Below are 17,329 nucleotides of genomic sequence, written 5' to 3'. Positions count from 1 at the left end.
CGTGGCGTCAAGCTGCCCGTTCTGCAAAGCGGCATGGGGTTTGCCATTGATTATTTTGCAGAGCGACATCTGCTTTCGCTTCCTGATTTGGGGCCTAGAAGGCATTTGTTTCACTCAAAATGAAACCTTAAAACCCCCTCTGGTCTCCCAGCTGCTTTCACGTGAGGCTGGGCGCCATCGCTCCTGTCACTGCTGCAGCCGTCGGGGACCATGGGCGGGCATCTTCTTGCTGTGGACCTCGCCTGTCTGTGGGCCTTCTCCTCCAGCAAGAGAGTGGCCAGAGGAGGGAGGAGCAATTCGGAGGGTGGTGGGGAGAGTCTCATTTGTGTTGCAAGTAATATTTTAATGTTATGGTTACCGGACTGGTCCCATAAATACCAGGCAGAAGTGCAGTGCTGGACCTGCATGGGTGGCTGGGTGGGTGTGCCACAAGGACATCACCTGGGGGGACGTGGCATGGAAACCCCTTGCAGCGCCGCGTTTCGGCAGAGCCTGAGATAGCCCTCAGTGGGGATGTGCTCGTCCCGCTCCTGGGCCAAAAAGGAGGAGCAGCAGCTTGAAAAATACTTCTGCTTTCCAGAATGGTGGAGTAGCTAGGAGCATCATGGCGCAGCCGGACCGCCACGCCAGGCAGCTTCGGGCAGGGGCTGGGTGCCTGGCTCTTGGTTTCGGGGAGCCAGGCCTCTGTGCGGAGCTGCCCTGTGGCCCCAGTCCCCACACTGGCACAGAGCCGTGAGTGCTGGGGCCGGTGTGTGTGGGTGGGACGGGGTGCCCGGCTGCGGGCGCCTCAGCAAGCCTCTTCCCGGCATGGTGAGCTGGCAGCTCCAAAATTTCAGCTCTGCATGCCCCGCTTGCATGGCAGGGACCTGCTCTCCTGCCCTCCTGTGTCCTTTCTCAAGGCCATGTTTCAGTCCCTTCTTGCTTGGGGACCTCAGGCAGGTGACTTGCCCTCTCCCCGTGCATGGCCAGCCGTGTTGGAGCAGGGGCTCCCTCCCCAGCACTGGGGCTTTGGTTGCTGAATCAAGCACCCAAGGCGCTGGAAGACGCTCAGGCAGAAGGTGTGGTGGGTGGGCAAAGCCGTGCTGGACGAGAGTCATGGTTTCACCAAAGATGTTGGGTCTGGAAAGGAAAAGCCTGAAGGTACCTGATGGCACGTTTTGAGAATTTGCCCTTGGGTTGCTCCCAGACCCTGGAACATGTCCATGTCCTAATGAACCATATTTCTTTAAGCAACGTGACTCACGCTCAGCCTGAGCAGCCATCGAGGGACAGGCCTGGAGGAGCTGCCCTTCCCAGGCACAGCTCCTGAGCTCCCTCTCTCCCTCTGCCCTTTCAGGAACAGAAGTTTTGCCAGCGCTATGACCAGCTGATGGAGGCCTGGGAAAAAAAAGTGGAGCGCATCGAAAATAACCCCCGGCGGCGTGCCAAAGAGAGCAAAGTGCGGGAATACTATGAGAAGCAATTCCCGGAGATTCGAAAGCAGCGGGAACTGCAAGAGCGCATGCAGAGGTTAGAGGAGAAGCGGTAGGAAGGGGCTGAGCTGGTATCGGACAGCCTTTCTCTTTTCTTTGGGGATGGGTGTGGGATTTGTTTGCGGAAGGAGCAGGCTGGGATGGCTGTTGGTCCCTTTTCTCCCCTTCTAGTCGAAGGCAGAAGCCAGCGGACAAGCAGCTTTGCTGCTTTTTCCCCAGGGTGGCTCAGCACAGAGCCAAGAGAGAAGAAAAAATGTCAGGAATGTGGTTGCCCATCTCCCTTCTGCTGCTGATCTCCTGGCTGGCCGTATGGAAGCAAGGGGCAGCTCCCTTGGGCCAGCCGCCTGGCTGGGGCTGCACTAATTATTGCCTTACTGGTGGGCCTAAATGAAGACGTACAAGACTTGCAGATGGATTTGGTCATGTCGATGATTTAAGACATGCACATGCTTTGATTGGAGCATGGGCAGGGAGAAGAAAGGTCTGCAGAGGTTATAGGAATGACTGCAGACGATACGAAAGGAGCAAAGTGTCTCACTGAAAGGGATGTCCCCTGTCTGTCCCATCCCCTGTCCATTTCCTCCTCCTCGCTGGAAGCACAACTGAGGTCATATTGTTCCCTGCCAGGAGGAGACACAATTTCATGATCTCCACCCTTCTTGCTGAAAACTCCCCGTCCTTCCCATTTCAGCCCCGGGATCTTGCCCAGGGACGCCTGACGTGTGCAGAACCCAAACCCTTGCGCCAGCATCCCCTCCTTGTGCCCCGCAAACAGCTGGATGGGTCCAAACTTCCTAATCAGTGGCTTTATTTTATCTTAAAGAGAAGGGGAGAAATGGTACTGAGAAATGTTTTAAGCTTTTACGTGCTTAATAAGAAAAGTTTTAATTCCTTGGGATGCATGGCTGTTATGTTGGGTGATATTGGGGGGGAAAGATGTCAATGGCTGGTTTTGATTTAAAAGTTCCTGCAGCATTTGCAAACCAGATGCGGTGGCACAGTGCTGATGGCTCAGTGCTAACGCTGACACCTTTACGCCATTGCTGCAGTGTGATGAAAGGGAGAAAATAATGGGGGGAGAGATTGGGTGGGTATGAGATATCTTTCTGTTGTAGCGATCCAGGAGGTGGCTGTTGGCACAGGTAAGGAAGGTTGGTTGAGGCTCTCGACCTGTGAGCCCTAAACCCGGGGACATGGGGGACGGTGCTCTCCGGGCAGGAGTAAGCGCTGTCAGAGCCCACGGGGCTGCAGCAGGCGCCATTCCCGCAGTGTGGGATGGGGTGGCCTGGGTGGGGTGTTGGGATATGGCCGTTACGGAGGACAACAGGACCAGTGAGTTGCCATGAATGTGGTTTACAAAACGGAGCATCAGTGTCTGAGTGTTTCACTGCCCTTTCCCAGCAGGGTAGGACAGAGGGGCAGCGGCGGGCTCTCCATGTCGGCTGCGCGCAGTGAGCACGAGGTGTCAGAAATCATTGACGGGCTCTCAGAACAAGAGGTGAGACCAGGTTGTCCTTTCTCCTCCTCTTCACCTCTTAATCTGTTTTTCTCTGAGGAAGCCAGGGGAGTACCAGCAGGTCCCACACCAGGTCCCATGGTGAAATCTGATACCAAATCCCACTAACTTCAGGCCACACTGAGGTTAGGGAGGTTGCCATGATGCCTAATATGCTTTCTGGACAGGATCCAAAGTGAGGTGTTCTTTTAACACCCAGCAGCATCGTTCCAGCTGCCCAGGAGATGTAATGGAGCTGTGCAATGGTTCTGCAGGAGCAAAACATGGAGCAAAGCACTCCAGGAGCTGGTGGCCAGTGGGTAGGGTTTATTGGCATTCGACTGCCTCCTAGGGACCTGAAACTCCAGCGTGCTGCTCATCGTGGGTAGCACCCTACAAACACCTCCTGGCTGTTGGTTTAAACTGGAAGTGGAGGTGGGAAGGGAAGGGAGCCGGCGCCCTGGCTGCTGGGTGGAGGGGTTTTTCTGTTTCGTTTTGTTTTGAATGGGCTGTGCGGCTTGACACAGGGGAATCCTATGGAATGAATGGTTTGTATGTGAGCCAGTTGGCCCACATCTTCTGGGAGTGCTTCATTCATCTTGAAACATCCCCGTGACCTTGGCTTCGTTTGGATCTGGTTTCACAAGGGTTCCACTCTCTTGGCACGGAGGCGAGCTGCAGTGAATGGATCGCGTTTGGGAGGGGAGAGCAGCCATTGCCCAGCAATAGCTGAGATGTTTGCTGCCTGTGCACCACGGTGCGCTCCTGGGTCCCAGGCAGTTTGCTGTTAGCCAGTTAAAGTGATGACCCAGAGGACATGGATCTCGGAAGCAGAGGGAAATTTCACAGCTCTGCAGAGGTCATGGCCAAGGGGAGCATTAGACGATTGCCTCCAACCTCCTGCACAGTGTGCTGCTAAACTCCACCCCGACAGCCTTCTGCTGAGCCCCGAGGCACCGCTTTGCTTGTCTCAGAGGACACCTTAAGAGCTTCCAGCCCTTCCACAGGGCTGGAAGGAGCAGGGAGGTGAGAGCTGGGGAGCACTGCTGGCGGCAGGGGCCAGCTCTCCACCCCGACGCGTTGGCTGGAGAGGAGAGAGGTCTGGCTGCCTGCCGGTGGGGTGTATCTGCAGCGCTCAGCACCCCGAGACCTTGCCAGATGAAGGGAGAGGCCCTGCGCTCTCAGCTGCAGGCAGTGCTCCTGCCAGCTGCCTCTCTGCCTGCCGCGGCTCGGCACAGGAGCTTTCTCCTTTCGGCTGGAGCGGTCTGCGGTTGCCAGGGTCGATGCTCTGGCTGCAAGCTGTCCCTGACCTCCCACGGTGGGATGACACCTCCAGGCCATCTGAAGCAGCCGGCTGCTAAACGGGAGGCGTTCTAGTGTGGGTGAGGAATGTGATGAAATGAGTCGAAACGTTGGTGTCTGTGCAGAGAGCTGTGTTTTAGGAAGAGGAGGTCGGGTCTGATCAGTTGTAGCAGGGAAGCAGAGCGGTGCTGGGCTGGCAGCTTGCTGGAAGGATTGGACATTACTGTTCTCCCAGGAACCAGCGTCCAGCTGTAAATTAAAATAACAGCACTTGAGACCTGGCCTTCCTGGGTCAAGGGTTGGAATTTATGTTTGACCAGTGCCATCCCAGATGACAGGGAGGACTCAGAGTGATGGTGCTGCTCACAAATGAACGAGGGTGGCCAGAGCATCCCTTCGTCCCTGCAGAGTGGACCTGTGCCGAGGGACCACCAGCAGCTCAGCCGAAGGGACAGTCCCAGCATTCAGGCAGGGGACGGTGCAAATGAGACATCGTATTGGCCACTCTGTTGCAAATGCTTAAGGAAACCAGTGTGCCCAGTCTGTCCTGTCCTGGTGTGCAGCCGGGGTTCTGGATGAACTTTGCACTTGAATAGGGTGGGGTAAAGGCATCAGATTATGTCCCAGGGTGTTGTAGTAAGAGGAAAGAAAGGAAGATGGCCCCGTTAGGGTGACATTTGAAACCTCCTGGAACCATACTAGGTTTCCCGTGGAAGGGAAACACAATGTCTCCCTCTGCCCACCCCTTCAGAAAGCTTTGCAGAGCTGAGCTGCTTCCCTCGCAATCTGGGGTGGGGGGCTGAGCCTCCACGTGGCCATGGGTTTGATGGCTGGGAAGGGGGTTGCATTCCCTGTACCACCACTGCTTTGAGTTGTCTCTTGTCATGGTCAGGAGCTGTTTGGCTTAAGTCAGACATTTCCACATGGTATCTTAAAGCCTTTTATTTCAAAATGAAAGATTAATTGTTTCCTGGCTGACAGCGATAGCCTCTTTCAGCATTTAATTTACAATTACTCTAGCAATAAAACTGTCTAGTGCTTGCTTTTGAGTTCTCCTGTTCCTCCGCCTGTCCTTTCCTCTCGAACATCTGTCCCCTGCAGCCCCCCCGGGCCCATGGTGCTGACCAACTGTTCTCTCTGCTTTCCCCAAAGAACCTGGAGAAGCAGATGCGCCAGCTCGCTGTCATCCCGCCCATGCTCTACGACGCTGACCAGCAGCGCATTAAATTCATCAACATGAACGGCCTCATGGATGACCCCATGAAGGTCTACAAGGACCGGCAAGTGATGAACATGTGGAGTGAACAGGAGAAGGAGACGTTCCGGGAAAAGTGAGTGCAGCCCACACGCCTCTCTTTGCATAGCCCTTGGGAAGTATAGACAGGACCCATGCGATGCTTTGGCCGAGGCCCCAGCACGCTAAGGCATGAATTTCCCAAGGGCTTGTCTTGACCCTCAGGGACACGGCCGCGGTCCCTGTGTTGCCTTGGACCTGGGCACAGGGTGATGCACCTGCACAGAAACCTCAGGCCTTTCTGTATGGTTGGTGTGTGCATGTGCAGAGGGATTCTTGGGGCTGTGAACGTCCAACTCCCCCACGCAGACCCCCTCGGGCTGCAGCTTCCAGCCGGTGCCCGTCCCTCAGCGCTCCGTCCTGCTCTCTGCAGGATTTGCCACAGGCTGCTCTTTTCCATGGATGCATTCCCACATCAGACACATGCAAACTGGCTGCGGTGCTTTCTCCTGTTTGCAAGCAGTGCTTGAGAACTGCTTTGCTTTAACGACCGAGATCACTTGTGGGATTGCTGATCCCTTCTCTGGGTACCAACCACGCTGTCAGCCAAGCTGGTGGGTCCCAGCTCAGTCTCACATCCAGACTCCTCCGTATCTCATAGCATAGCAGAGACCCCGGTGTGTTTGCAGGGAGGACCGGAGCATCCTTGGTGCCCCCGGTGTGTCCTGTGTGTCTGTAAAAACAGAGCTGGAGTTCAGCTTCCAGCAGGATGAGCTCTGCCATGGCTCGCTGCTCTGGACACGAGGGACACGGGGGTACGTGGGTGCGCCAGGGCCACCTCGTCCCTTGTGGCAGCACTGCCTTAGTCTGGACTCCGGATAATTGTGAGACGGCCCCATGGATTACCAACAGGCCCATGGCCAGCCACGCTGGAAGCCTCTCCGTGTCCGGGATCCCTCCTCCTCTCCCTGCTTATGACGACTCCTGTTTGCAGCTGAAATAACTAATTGCCAAGATGGACCGAAAAAGAACAAAACAAGCAAACAGGCTCCAAGCCTTTGGTAGAGGAGAATCCTCATTGCTAATTAGCCTTAAAATGTGACACTCCAAACAACGAGGCTTGCCCGCAAATGACGCAAAGGCTAATTACTTGGTCTTTAATGGTGGGGCTGTGCCTGGCTAATGGGGCTGGAAGGATCCACACCCAGCTCGTGCATCCTGCTGTGCATGGTTGTTTCTGTGTCATCGCCGTGGGTGATGCGGAGCTCGAGGCATAAATACAGCAGCATTTCAGGGCTCTCACAAAGCTCATTTTAAGAGATTGGTATTTAGGAGTTGTAAGGAGGGCCAAGGGAGTCCTGCTCTGGCTCTCGCCCCGATCCCAGTGTGCGGGTAGCCAAGCTGCCTGGTGTGCTGCAGCTTCTGGCCTGGGTATATAAGGTGAACCAAAGTTGTGTCATCCGTGATCGTGACCCAGAGCTGGCCTCTTCCTGAGACCGTGAAAACCTGGTGCAACCTTTTGTTCAGCCCTGATGGCAGGGGCTCTCAGAGAAAACAGCCAGGCACTGCAAGGCCAACAAGCTCCAGGTCTAAACCCATTTTAGCTGTTAAAACATAACCACGAGGAAGAGTCTGATTTGATTCGCTTCTGGGCAGGTTTTCAGGTCTCTTTATTGAGAGCCCATCGCTAGCCTGCTCCCAGGGGGGCCGTGGTTTGCTGGTGAAGGAGCAGAGATGGCTGCGGTACCCCTTGATCCCGCTCAGGCATCGAGGCCCTGTTGTGCTGGGCACCGCGAGAATGCAGCTTCCATCCCTCGTCACAGGGGCACGGCCTGGCCCATGAAAAACAGTGGATTGTCATCTGCATTGCCCCTGACACTGCGTTAGCATCATTGATAACGTGGCCTTGAAAACCCTGTCCCTTGGTCAGCCCTTGGTTTGTGCTGCGTACAGCGTGACGAGCCAGCTCCAGAGCTGTGCTCTGATCCCAGTCTGTCTGAGCAGCCCAGCTGCTTTTCTTCTTTTTTTTTTTTTTTTTTTTTTGTCTGCCTGGCATTTTTGGTTTCTCTTTTCTTTCATTTGTTTAGTCATGTGTCTTGTGGGATCTCCCTTGGTGTCTGTGTTATATCTGGGGGGGGGGCAGTAAGTTTTGCCCTTCAAAACACTTGATGGCAGAAAGGCTGAGAGAGACTTGGGTCCCCATTAAGGGCCCGAGCATCAGGCTCCCATTGCTGTCCATGTTCCCTCCTCCCACGTTCCCCCCCGTCCCATGTGTCACCCACAAAAGCCTCGTGCTGGCTGCAGCAGAGATGAAATCCCTTACTCTGGTAACCAGTTACAGTGACAGGGCTCTTGCAGTGCCACCCAAAGCAGATGGGGGTCCTGCATCAAGAAGGGCATCGGCACATGGGTGACAGCACCCGCGTCCTGCTGCCGTGGCTGAAGTCAGTCAGGCCCTCGCCGAGCTCAGCTCGGTGCCCTGACCCTGAGTTTGGCAGCGGGGCTGAGCAACGAGGGTGGGAGGAGAGGGCTCAGCCAGCAGCCTCGGTGGAATCACCGGCAGGGCCGGAGGCACCAAGCTGCTTGACACATCCCACCTGTGTTGCACCCACACCGCAGCTCACCCACCTCTTGCCTCCGAACCATTTGCCCAGGGCACAGAGCCATCAGCTCCTGGGAGCCGGCAGAGCCACACGTGCCGAGCAGGGCTGGCCCTGGCCACTCGGCTCCCCTCTCTGCTGGGGCCAGCACTGTGCTCCAGCCCCAGCACAAGAGCCAGGCTCCCCGTGCTTTGGTGATGCACCAGTTAACTGCCCTCCTGCCAGCGGGAGCACCTCGTGCCAAGGTCTTGTTGGCCTTTGGCACTTCCCCACCGGCTAGGTGAAGGGATTTGTTGGAGAAGACATCTTTGCACCCGGGGACAGCTTCCCCCCTCCGGCAGGCGATGCTCCCTCCCGGGCTGTCAGAGCCACGGGTGAGCCTGCTGACAGCTCCTCCGCTCGCTGGGCAGGAGGCGGCGTTCCTCAGAGCTGCTGCCGTGCCACCGGGGATCTCTTGAGCAACTCGGCAACGTGGCAGCTCTGTGCTTCCTCCTGGGGTTTGGGTTTCCCTTCCCGTCCTTTGCAGCTGCTCCTGACAGCCCAGCTGGGCTTGGGGTCCTGCTCGGCGGCGGGGGCACCCCCGGCCCTGCTGCGGGGTCCTTGCGCTCGGCCATTGATGGCGATTCCTTGCCAAATCCTGAGGCCTTGGCCAGGTGTGCAGCTGCTCTCTGTGCCCATCCTGCCATTGGTGCGGGCTTGGGTGGCCGTGGGATCAAGCAGGGTGATGGGTAGCTGTCAGGTGCTGCCAGTCCCCTGCCCTCTCCCACCCCATGATGAACATCTGCACATCGAAGCTTCCAATCAGCCCAGCTCCACTGGGCTAAATTTAAAGTTCCTGTCTTTCTGGGAAGCCGAGCAGCAGAAAAATATTTTCTCAAACCCCTAAGTCCCTCCAGGAGCTGGCCTAGCTGCTCTGGGTACAGCAGCCCAGCTGCAAGGAGGGTCAGAGCCAGCATGTACCCTAATGTTCTCCCTCTCGCTCCCGCAGGTTCATGCAGCATCCGAAGAACTTTGGCCTGATCGCATCGTTTCTGGACAGGAAGGTAAGCCTCCCTGCCTGGCTTTAACCTGCCTGGCGCTCTCTTTTCTCCATCACACGGCTCCCTTTGGCGCTGGACCAGCCGGCAGATGCTGGGCACCTGTGGGCGGTGGTGGCTCAGAGCCCCGGGCACGGTCCAGACGCCTCCCGGCTCCCTGCAGAGACAAGGGACTGACTCAGCTGCGGAGAGCCAGGGAGCTCAGAGCCGCGAGATGTGTGAATGCATCCAGCCTGGCGTGTAGGCGTTGCAGCCCACCCCGTGATCTGCCTGGCAGAGCTGCTTTCCAGCGTCTCCTGGAGGCATTTTGCACCAGCCAGGCTGTCGCACACCGGGCTGCCCAGCACAAAGCGGAGAGGTCCCCTCCTCGTGCAGGGAAGGGACCTTGAGGATGGGCTGAGTCCCAGTTCATCCAGCAGTTTGGGTTGGTGTCCTGTAAGCACACACACCTCCCCTTGGTGTTTAGGAATAGTTTGCTTGCAGGAGGGCCTGATCTTTCCCAAGCCTCTATGTTGTGCTTCTTGGACTTCTCCTTTTTGCTATTAATTGGGCTGATGGACGAAAGGTTTAAAAAGAGATCTGAAGGAAGAGCAAGTCTCTGGTCCCGTTCTGAGCAAGGTCAGGTACCTTCTGTGGGACAGGCCATAGGGGCAGATCCTGGACACACCCAGCCTGGAAAGACAATGATGAGCCAGTGCTCTCCTGAGCCAGAAACACTTGAGAGCTGCTTCTTCTCTGGTCCTTGTAGTTAGTTGCATCCATCTCATGCAGTGTTTCATCCATGCAGTGTCCACTTGCTCTGGGGGAACCCCTCTGCTTTCGGGGGGGGTGGCCTGCAGATGTCCCTTCCAGCCTAAATTATTCTCTGATTCTGTGTGACTCGGGCTGGGGAAATAATTTATAAGACCTTGACTTCCCTGTCCGAAGCAGCAAGCAGGCAAAGGCCAGCAGCATCCTCGTCCTGCTGTTGTTGCTGTAAGATACCAGGCTCTTTTCAGCCTTTCCCACTTGGTAAAGCCGAAAGCGGTGGGACTTGGATGATGCTCACAATCCAGTCTGTGTTCCAAGCTGTAAAATGTCTTCTAATTTTATTTGTACTCGTTTGTAAATCAGGCTGTAATTATTATACAGAACACATCCATTATCCTGTTGGAGAGAGATGCAAAGTATGGCTCAATGTAATGAATTAATAGATTTTTAAATTGCATTATAAAAAAATAGTGATCTTAGCCCTTGGAACAGATGACTGTAAGTTTTTGTGTTCGCGTGTGTGTGTATAATCAGGGCTAGATTAGAAAGAGATCCAATTAACACTTTAAAAGTTGCAATCTGTTTTTGCAAATGGTTCCACTCCTTGCACAGGGATAGGGAGAGCGCAGTCCCCGTGCACCCCCCGGGAGCGCGCAGCACCACCCTCTTCCCGGGCGCTTGCAGGCACGATGGGTCTGTGGGAGTATTTCTGTTCACGCAGCCACTGGTCCTGTATATGAAGGTGTAGCCCAAGACCAGTGTTCAGGTGCCCACCCAGTTCAGCAAAGGACTTTTCCCAGCATGGCACACTCTGTGCTCTTCAGGAGCAGAATATGTCCCGGCGCCAGCAACTTGTTTTCCTAATGTGTCCTATCTGGGATGGCACTCGCGGAGCCAGCCACTGGAATGGGAGTTGGGATGGTGGCTCCTGAGGGCCGCGATCTCAATCTGTCCGCAAGAAAGTCATGTGTGCTTGAGCCAGCGAGCTTAAGGGCTGGAAATAACACTAGCTGACAGTCATGTGGCAGGTTGTGCCTCGCATAACCACTACAGAGCGTGACAGGCGGCTCTCCTTCTTCTGCCTGTAGTTGCCACAGTCATCTGGGGTCAGCCCTTCCCCCTGCTTTGCTTCCAATGCGGGGTGCTCTCTGCTCTGCACCCCCGGCTCCATCTCGGCATGCCTGCGGGATGGCCCCGGTCTGTCCCTTGGAAGAGCTGAGCCTTTTTACTAGGACAGCGTGCATCTCCCCTCTCGTCCAGCTCCATCGAAGGGCTTTGGGAGGGAGGTGCGGGGAAGCCTGCTTGGGCTGCGGATCTTCAGAAGCAGCAGAAGACCTGGCGATGGCAGGGCCTGAATGCCGCTCCTGGAAGTCTGCACCCCGACAGAGCGAGGGGCCAGGACCTTCTGTTCCCTGACTTGTCCGTGTCGTTGCAGACGGTGGCAGACTGCGTCCTGTATTACTACCTGACCAAAAAGAATGAGAACTACAAGAACCTTGTAAGAAGGAATTACCGGCGGCGCGGGAAGAGCCAGGTAAGAGCTGGAGGAGCGCATGGAAACGTCGTCCCTCGGGCTGAGCAAGGAGCTGCAGCGCTTTGCACTTCCAGCTTCTCAGCAGCCCTTTCTCTGAGCACCCCAAATGTTTCTTTTCTCCCCTCCCCAGATGGAGATCTTGCTTGCAAACTGCGATGGGGCTGTGGTTTTGCTCTGTGTAGCTTTTCAGAACATGCTGTTTTCTGGCAGTTGATGTTTGTCTGTCTCCATGCCAAGGTCACAGTAGCTTTAAAAAGTAAACAACAAACCCGAGATGCTTGAAAAAGGGGATGGAGTGAATGCAGGAAACCTGGCCAGGCGTGAGGAGTAGCACGGGGTTGCCCATGCAGCCCGCAGCTCCGTGCGAGAACCGAGTGGAGCCCGTTTCTCTCTCCCCTCCGGAGATGGCAGCCGGCGTGCCAGCGGGAACAGGGCTCCTGAGGGCTGCGTGCTGGGTAGGGATGCTCCTGCCTTGCAGAGCCTGCCCAGGGCTCTTCCTGCGGGAAAAGGTATGGGAGGAGAATGGCTTGGGTGGGAGTGACTTCTGGTGACCGCCTGAGCAGAGGCCTGTAAAGCTATCTGAAATGCCGGAGGGTGTCTGAGATCCCCGTGGGGGCTGGCAGATTTGGCGCTGAAACTAGAGGAGATCCTTAACCCTTTCGTTAAGGGCTGGGCAGGTACCAAGGGCGCCGCGAGGTGCCTGGGGGTAGGTGACTGAATCGACCCTTGCCGTTACCGTGGCCAAGATATAAATCTAGACATGACCATGCCCGTTTTGCTGCTGATACCGCAATACCCGGGTACCCAGATAAGGGCTAACATTTTGGGCAGGTACCTTGTCCCCGCGGCTGCTTTCAGCCAGAGGAAGGTCCCGCTGGTGGATCCCCAGGTCCATGAAGTGAACGATTATTCACGTCATGAGGAGAGTGAGGTGACCACAAAGGGAGTATCTCTCCAGATAACGTGGGGATAGGGCTGGAAAAACTGGCCTGGCCCGTGCCACTGCTGACATCAGCAGCTCCTCACGCTGCATGGCCATAAAAAGCAGCACTTGGGTCTGGATCCTGATTGAGAGGCAGATAGGTAGCCTCGCTCCAATTTGATTTCTGAAGCATTAAGACATCAGAATAGCTAGCACATGACGAATGTCATGGACGGGGCCCAATTTTCCCTTCTTTTTTTTCAGAGACATTAGAGATGGATAAAGCCCTATTAGATTATCCAGTCCCTCTCCCAGCAAACACAGGGTGGTTCCCTCCAGTACATTTTTATAGTGTTTACCATGGTCTGTTTTGGTAGATCACAGCAACTAGAACATGAAGCCACATTTGTTTCTTGTTAGTGGTGGAGACTTTCAGCACAGCTCATTCTGTTTGCAATGTTAAGTTGAGCAAGTAACAAGTGTGGAGGGAGAGAGGCAATCTAATGCTCTGCTCTGCATCTCCCTACTTACCCCTGCGGCTGCAGACCTGCCTGTCCTGCACCCAGCAGGTACTATTTTGTATTTTAGTTTTTAAAAGTATCCAAAGCGTCCTTGGCTGCAGAATTTCCCACGGCGCTTGCCCTCACTGATGAGGCTGGTCCAGCCTGGGCAGTGGCGATCGTGTGCTGCCGCTTGGAGCCTCGTTCAGTGCCAGCCTTTGGAAGCAGGGACTTGCTGCATTGACTGGAGAAAAAGGCAGGACTGTTTTTGCATGTAGAGGACAGCAATATTTGTAAATCATTAAGAGGGAGGCTGCTGGGCACCAAAGGGAGTGGATTGCACCTCCGCTGGAGCAGACCTCAACCAGAACATTATTAATTTTGAACGAAGAGTCAGATGCCTGAGTCTGAGGGGAAAGCGAAGCAGTGAATATTTCCCGTTACTGTTGGATGCTCAGGTGGGATGTTCGGACAAGCTTTAAAAGCCAAGGGCTGGCTGCAGAAATAGCGGTAGGAGAGAGGTGCAGAACAAGAGTTGCTGCATAAAATCCAGCCTGGAGCAGCTCTCCACCAAAGATCTTGGGGGGGTCTTGAGATGTGCATTTTGTGCTGCAATACCTCTGGTATTCCTGTCTGTCGCTTGCGTCCGTTTCCTGCGAGGCTGCATGCAGAGGAGCGCTGGAAGAGCCTGTGGGCAGGCTTGGGAAGGGCGCTGCTGCGGAGGGGAGACAGCGGAGCTGGCGGGGCAGCACGGCTGGGTCTGTGCCGCAGAGGGAGGCCGTGCTGCCGAGAGGGTCATTTTAGGGTGGGATTTTAAGGTAATGAAGGAAGGAATGTGTTGTTACAAGTCCCGCGTCCTGCCAGAAGCTGGTGGGAGCAGTGAAGCATCTCCCATGCACCCCTTCATGGAGCCGGGGTCTCTCTCCCCTGAGCGCAGTGCCGATGGGACCTGCTTTCCCGGGCCAGGCTGGGTCACCATGCGGCTGCATAGACCAGTATGGGAGAGGTTAGATACTGGCAAATCTGGAGAGTTAGGATGGAGGGATGCTCCTGGTGGTATTTTTGCTTAGTGAGGACCTTCAGAAACTGCTCAAGTTCTGCCCATGCCTGCAGAAGGTGTTCTCATTTGGGAGTAACCTGTCCCGGAGGCTCAGCCGACACCTCGGCTGCTCGTCCTCCCTGCTCATTCCCCCTTCATTGTACCAGTTCAGCCATTTGCGGGGCTGTCGACTGAACTGGAGACAGGGCTGCGAACAGTCTTCCTGCAGCATCGGGAGACATGGTGCCGCTCCCGGTGCTGCCCATGCTCCAAGCATGGATTTTCCTTCTGGTAAAGGGTTCAAGCAGTTAAACGCCAAAAGTGAGATTTAATTGATTTAGAGGAGGGGAGGAGAGGTTGACTTTGATATTAGATGAGAGGAGCGGATGAGGTCTGATACAAATAGCGTTTCAAGTGGCCCTATGCTGTTTTCTTGCTCCTTTTCTCACGGAGAGGTTGGTGGTCTTATTTGCTCTTGGAGGCTGCGGGGAGCTTGAGACTGAAGTGGAGATAATTACACGTAGAAATAAAGCTACTCTGGTGTCAAGATTATCATTGTGGCCTACTTATTAAAAGTCCATTAAAAAATAAGAATCCCACTGCTCCTTGGCTGATGGTCCCCTGGCAAAGGATGTTCCTCATAAAGCTGCTACTTATTGCTAAAAATCTCCTGCCAAGAGTGGGGACTTCACGTGATTCTGCTTCCAGTTTGTCAGAAAACCGAGCAGCCGCCCGCTCCGAGGCGGGGCGCGTGCTCCCGGCACGCCGCCTTCCCCAGCACCGGTGAATGAAAGGCGCACGCATCTGATGGATCCTTATGCATAATGTTCAGGCTCCCGAGATGAGGATCGTTTTGAAAATAATCCTCTGCGTTCGGGTATGGAAAATGCCATTTAACCCTGACAGGGAAATCAATGGGAAGAGGAATAACTTCCAAGCGTGTAGTTTCTCGTTGGGGGGGGGAAGAAAGAAAAAAGTTTGACTCATGGTAAATCCGATCCAATATTCAATGTACAGTAATAAGCATAAATTTGCGTGAGCTTGTAATGAAAGGCCCTTGCATGGATGTGCCGCCTGGGGGGCTGTCGCAGTTGCCGCTCTTCAGGGTATTTCAAAGAGCATCTCTCTGCGAACACCCCTAATTCTGTAGCAGGGGGCACCAAAATTGAAACTAGGCAATTAGCGCCATGTGCTTCGCTCTTCGGGCAAGCTGTTCAGCCGGGCTGTAGTAGCGCAAGCGTTGGACTGAAACCGTGCTGGAAGAAAAGTGATTCAATTTCAACATAATTATTCCGTGCGGAGTGTGGGGTTTTTATTCCAGAATAAATTCGCTTTGATTTTGGAGTAGCGTTGCCCACGTGGCAGCAGAGCGGCCGCAGCACGCCGGTCATGCTTCCTGCAGCAGTGCCGGTGAATTCCCGGGGGGAGAAGCCGCCCAGCTCCCACGCGGTGTAGGGATGGGGAGGCGGGCAGCCGTCCCGCCAGGCAAAGCCGCCGGTGCTCTCGCCGGCAGTGGGTCAGTCAGCAGCAGCGATGGGCGGCCGGAGGAGCTGCCTGCCCACCCTGGGGATGACTCAGAGGTGGATGAAGTCATGCGCCACGGTGGATGGACGCGGCCCGTGGGACGTGCCGTCATGCCAGTCTCCTTGGGCGCTGCTGTCAGGCGGCTCTCACATATTCCCCGATGAAAGGGCTCCGTGCGTTAGTGCTGACGCTTTCGAGGACTCGCTCTGGGGGGACAGGAGCCGCCCGGACCCCCGCTTCCTCTGCCGGGGAGCGGTGCTGGAGCCGTGCCGGCAGGGCGGGGGCTGCAGTGTGACCTGCCGGGGCAGCCGGCGCGGTCCCCTGCCAGGGCTGACGGCCTTTCCCAGGCCCACCCTCTTCCCTGCCCCCTGCCAAAACCCAAATCGAATTATCCGTCCCGCCGGCTGTCCCGCCCTCCCCAAACACAAACCATTCCCCTTGCCGACACGGATAAACAGCCCCAGCCCGTTTTTTTTATAAACAACCCATTTTTTCACGTAAGCGCTGTCCCAGCCAGCAAGGCTGGCAGGGGCTGGCAGGGCTGGGGCTGCCAGGTGGGCGCTGTCTGCCCGCAGCTCCAGGTCTTCGTGCAGCCCATCCCCGGTGCAGAAGCAGAGCACCCGCCACGGACCAGCCTTGCCCTGCCATCACCTCTCCTCCGTTTGCGAGGATCAGGTCTGGAGCTCAACAAACCACCTCTTGCACCGCAAGTTGTGCGTGTGCCCCCACTCCATTAACCACAACAGCTAATGAGATGAGCATTTATTTCTGGGAAGCATTCGATTTTCATCAATCCAGGGAGCGGCTCCTCATTAGTGACAAAGGGTTTGACAACTTCTCTTTCAGACGCTGGGAGATACTTGTCATAAAATCCTGGTTTAATAATGCAGCACATCATACTGAAACAGCCCTGGATGTGGGCAGTAAACTTTGCTGCCACAAATACCAATAAATTATTCTGCAAGCATTTAAGCCTGTGCTGACTTGAGCACTCTATTTTAAACGGCACTGAGATGATCAGTGGAGCCGGCAGGGGGGAATGGTTGTGGCTGCAAAGAGGTCTGTAAGGGAGCAGTTTGCGTGGTTGGAAACGACGCCTGGGATGTCAGTGTTGGGGTGTGGGTTCATCTTCTGCTGATGGCTGTTGCTGCAAAGTGGCCCTGCTTGTCGTCCTGTCCCCCCGGCTCTGCCCCGTCGTGCTGGCTGGGCCAGGTCAGCTCGCTGCTGGGACACAAAGGGGATTGAATTTGGCTCATTTTCTGGACAGGTCTGTGGTGTGACAGCACTGCTGGTGGCTGGGGAAACCTGCCCGGCCAGGCCAGGGTGCAGGACCCATGAGAAGTCAAACCCGGCCAGACCCCATGGTCCTGGTCCTGCTGGAGTGTGGCCTCACAGGGAGAAACATCTCGCAGAGCGTTTATTCCTTGGGTGCTTGTGTGCGCGCTGCTCGGCGCAGGCTCTCGCTCTTTAAATCTACATCTCATAGCCAACAAAAATCTGGACAAAACCAGCTAACCCCCGGAATCCTCAAAAGTGGTGCAAAACCATTCTCATGGAAAGCAGCGGGCTTCCCATGGGCACAGAGGGTTGTGCTGGAGCGTGTTTGGAGGCAGCAGGTCCTGCTCAGTGGCTGGCAGCATACAACTTGCAAAGAAACTGGTTTCCATCAGGAAAAGTGGTTGTTTCTGGAAAACGCCCGTCTTGGGCTTTTCCTACAGCTCGGTGTAGCTCAGGCACTTCATGGCTGGCAGGGCAGCCTGACAGCAGTGCTGGGGGGGATCATGGGCGAGAGCTCGGGGTCTGCAGCCTCTCCTGTACTTTGCTAAATGCTCTCTGCCAGGGCCCACGTTCGCCTCCGTGCCTCGGAACGGGAACATCCACCTGCCCTCTCCGGGGTGCCGAGATTGCCAGGTACCGAGC

At 55.5% G+C, this 17,329-nt stretch overlaps 1 protein-coding gene across 17 annotated transcripts in view; it reads left to right on the top strand.

Annotated features, from left to right (window-relative positions):
• The window catches only part of NCOR2 (nuclear receptor corepressor 2), a 256,466-nt gene that overhangs the window by 164,788 nt on the left and 74,349 nt on the right, over positions 1-17,329 (top strand). For 9 of the 17 annotated variants that reach the window (XM_087754353.1, XM_087754359.1, XM_087754362.1 and 6 more), the window contains 5 exons: positions 1,337-1,524; positions 2,874-2,970; positions 5,422-5,600; positions 9,092-9,146; positions 11,326-11,424. In XM_087754353.1, coding sequence (XP_087610479.1) covers positions 1,337-1,524; positions 2,874-2,970; positions 5,422-5,600; positions 9,092-9,146; positions 11,326-11,424 — 618 coding nt within the window. The remainder of the gene's footprint in view (positions 1-1,336; positions 1,525-2,873; positions 2,971-5,421; positions 5,601-9,091; positions 9,147-11,325; positions 11,425-17,329) is intronic. The other 8 variants (XM_087754366.1, XM_087754364.1, XM_087754355.1 and 5 more) reach the window with 3 other exon arrangements.

The sequence above is a fragment of the Nipponia nippon genome, unplaced genomic scaffold (assembly GCF_047370975.1).
Source record: "Nipponia nippon isolate SJK-2023a ecotype South Korea unplaced genomic scaffold, ASM4737097v1 scaffold_18, whole genome shotgun sequence".
NCBI lineage: Eukaryota > Metazoa > Chordata > Aves > Pelecaniformes > Threskiornithidae > Nipponia > Nipponia nippon.
The sequence above is the reverse complement of the archived record's forward strand: the minus strand, read 5'-3'. Positions and strand labels throughout refer to the sequence as shown.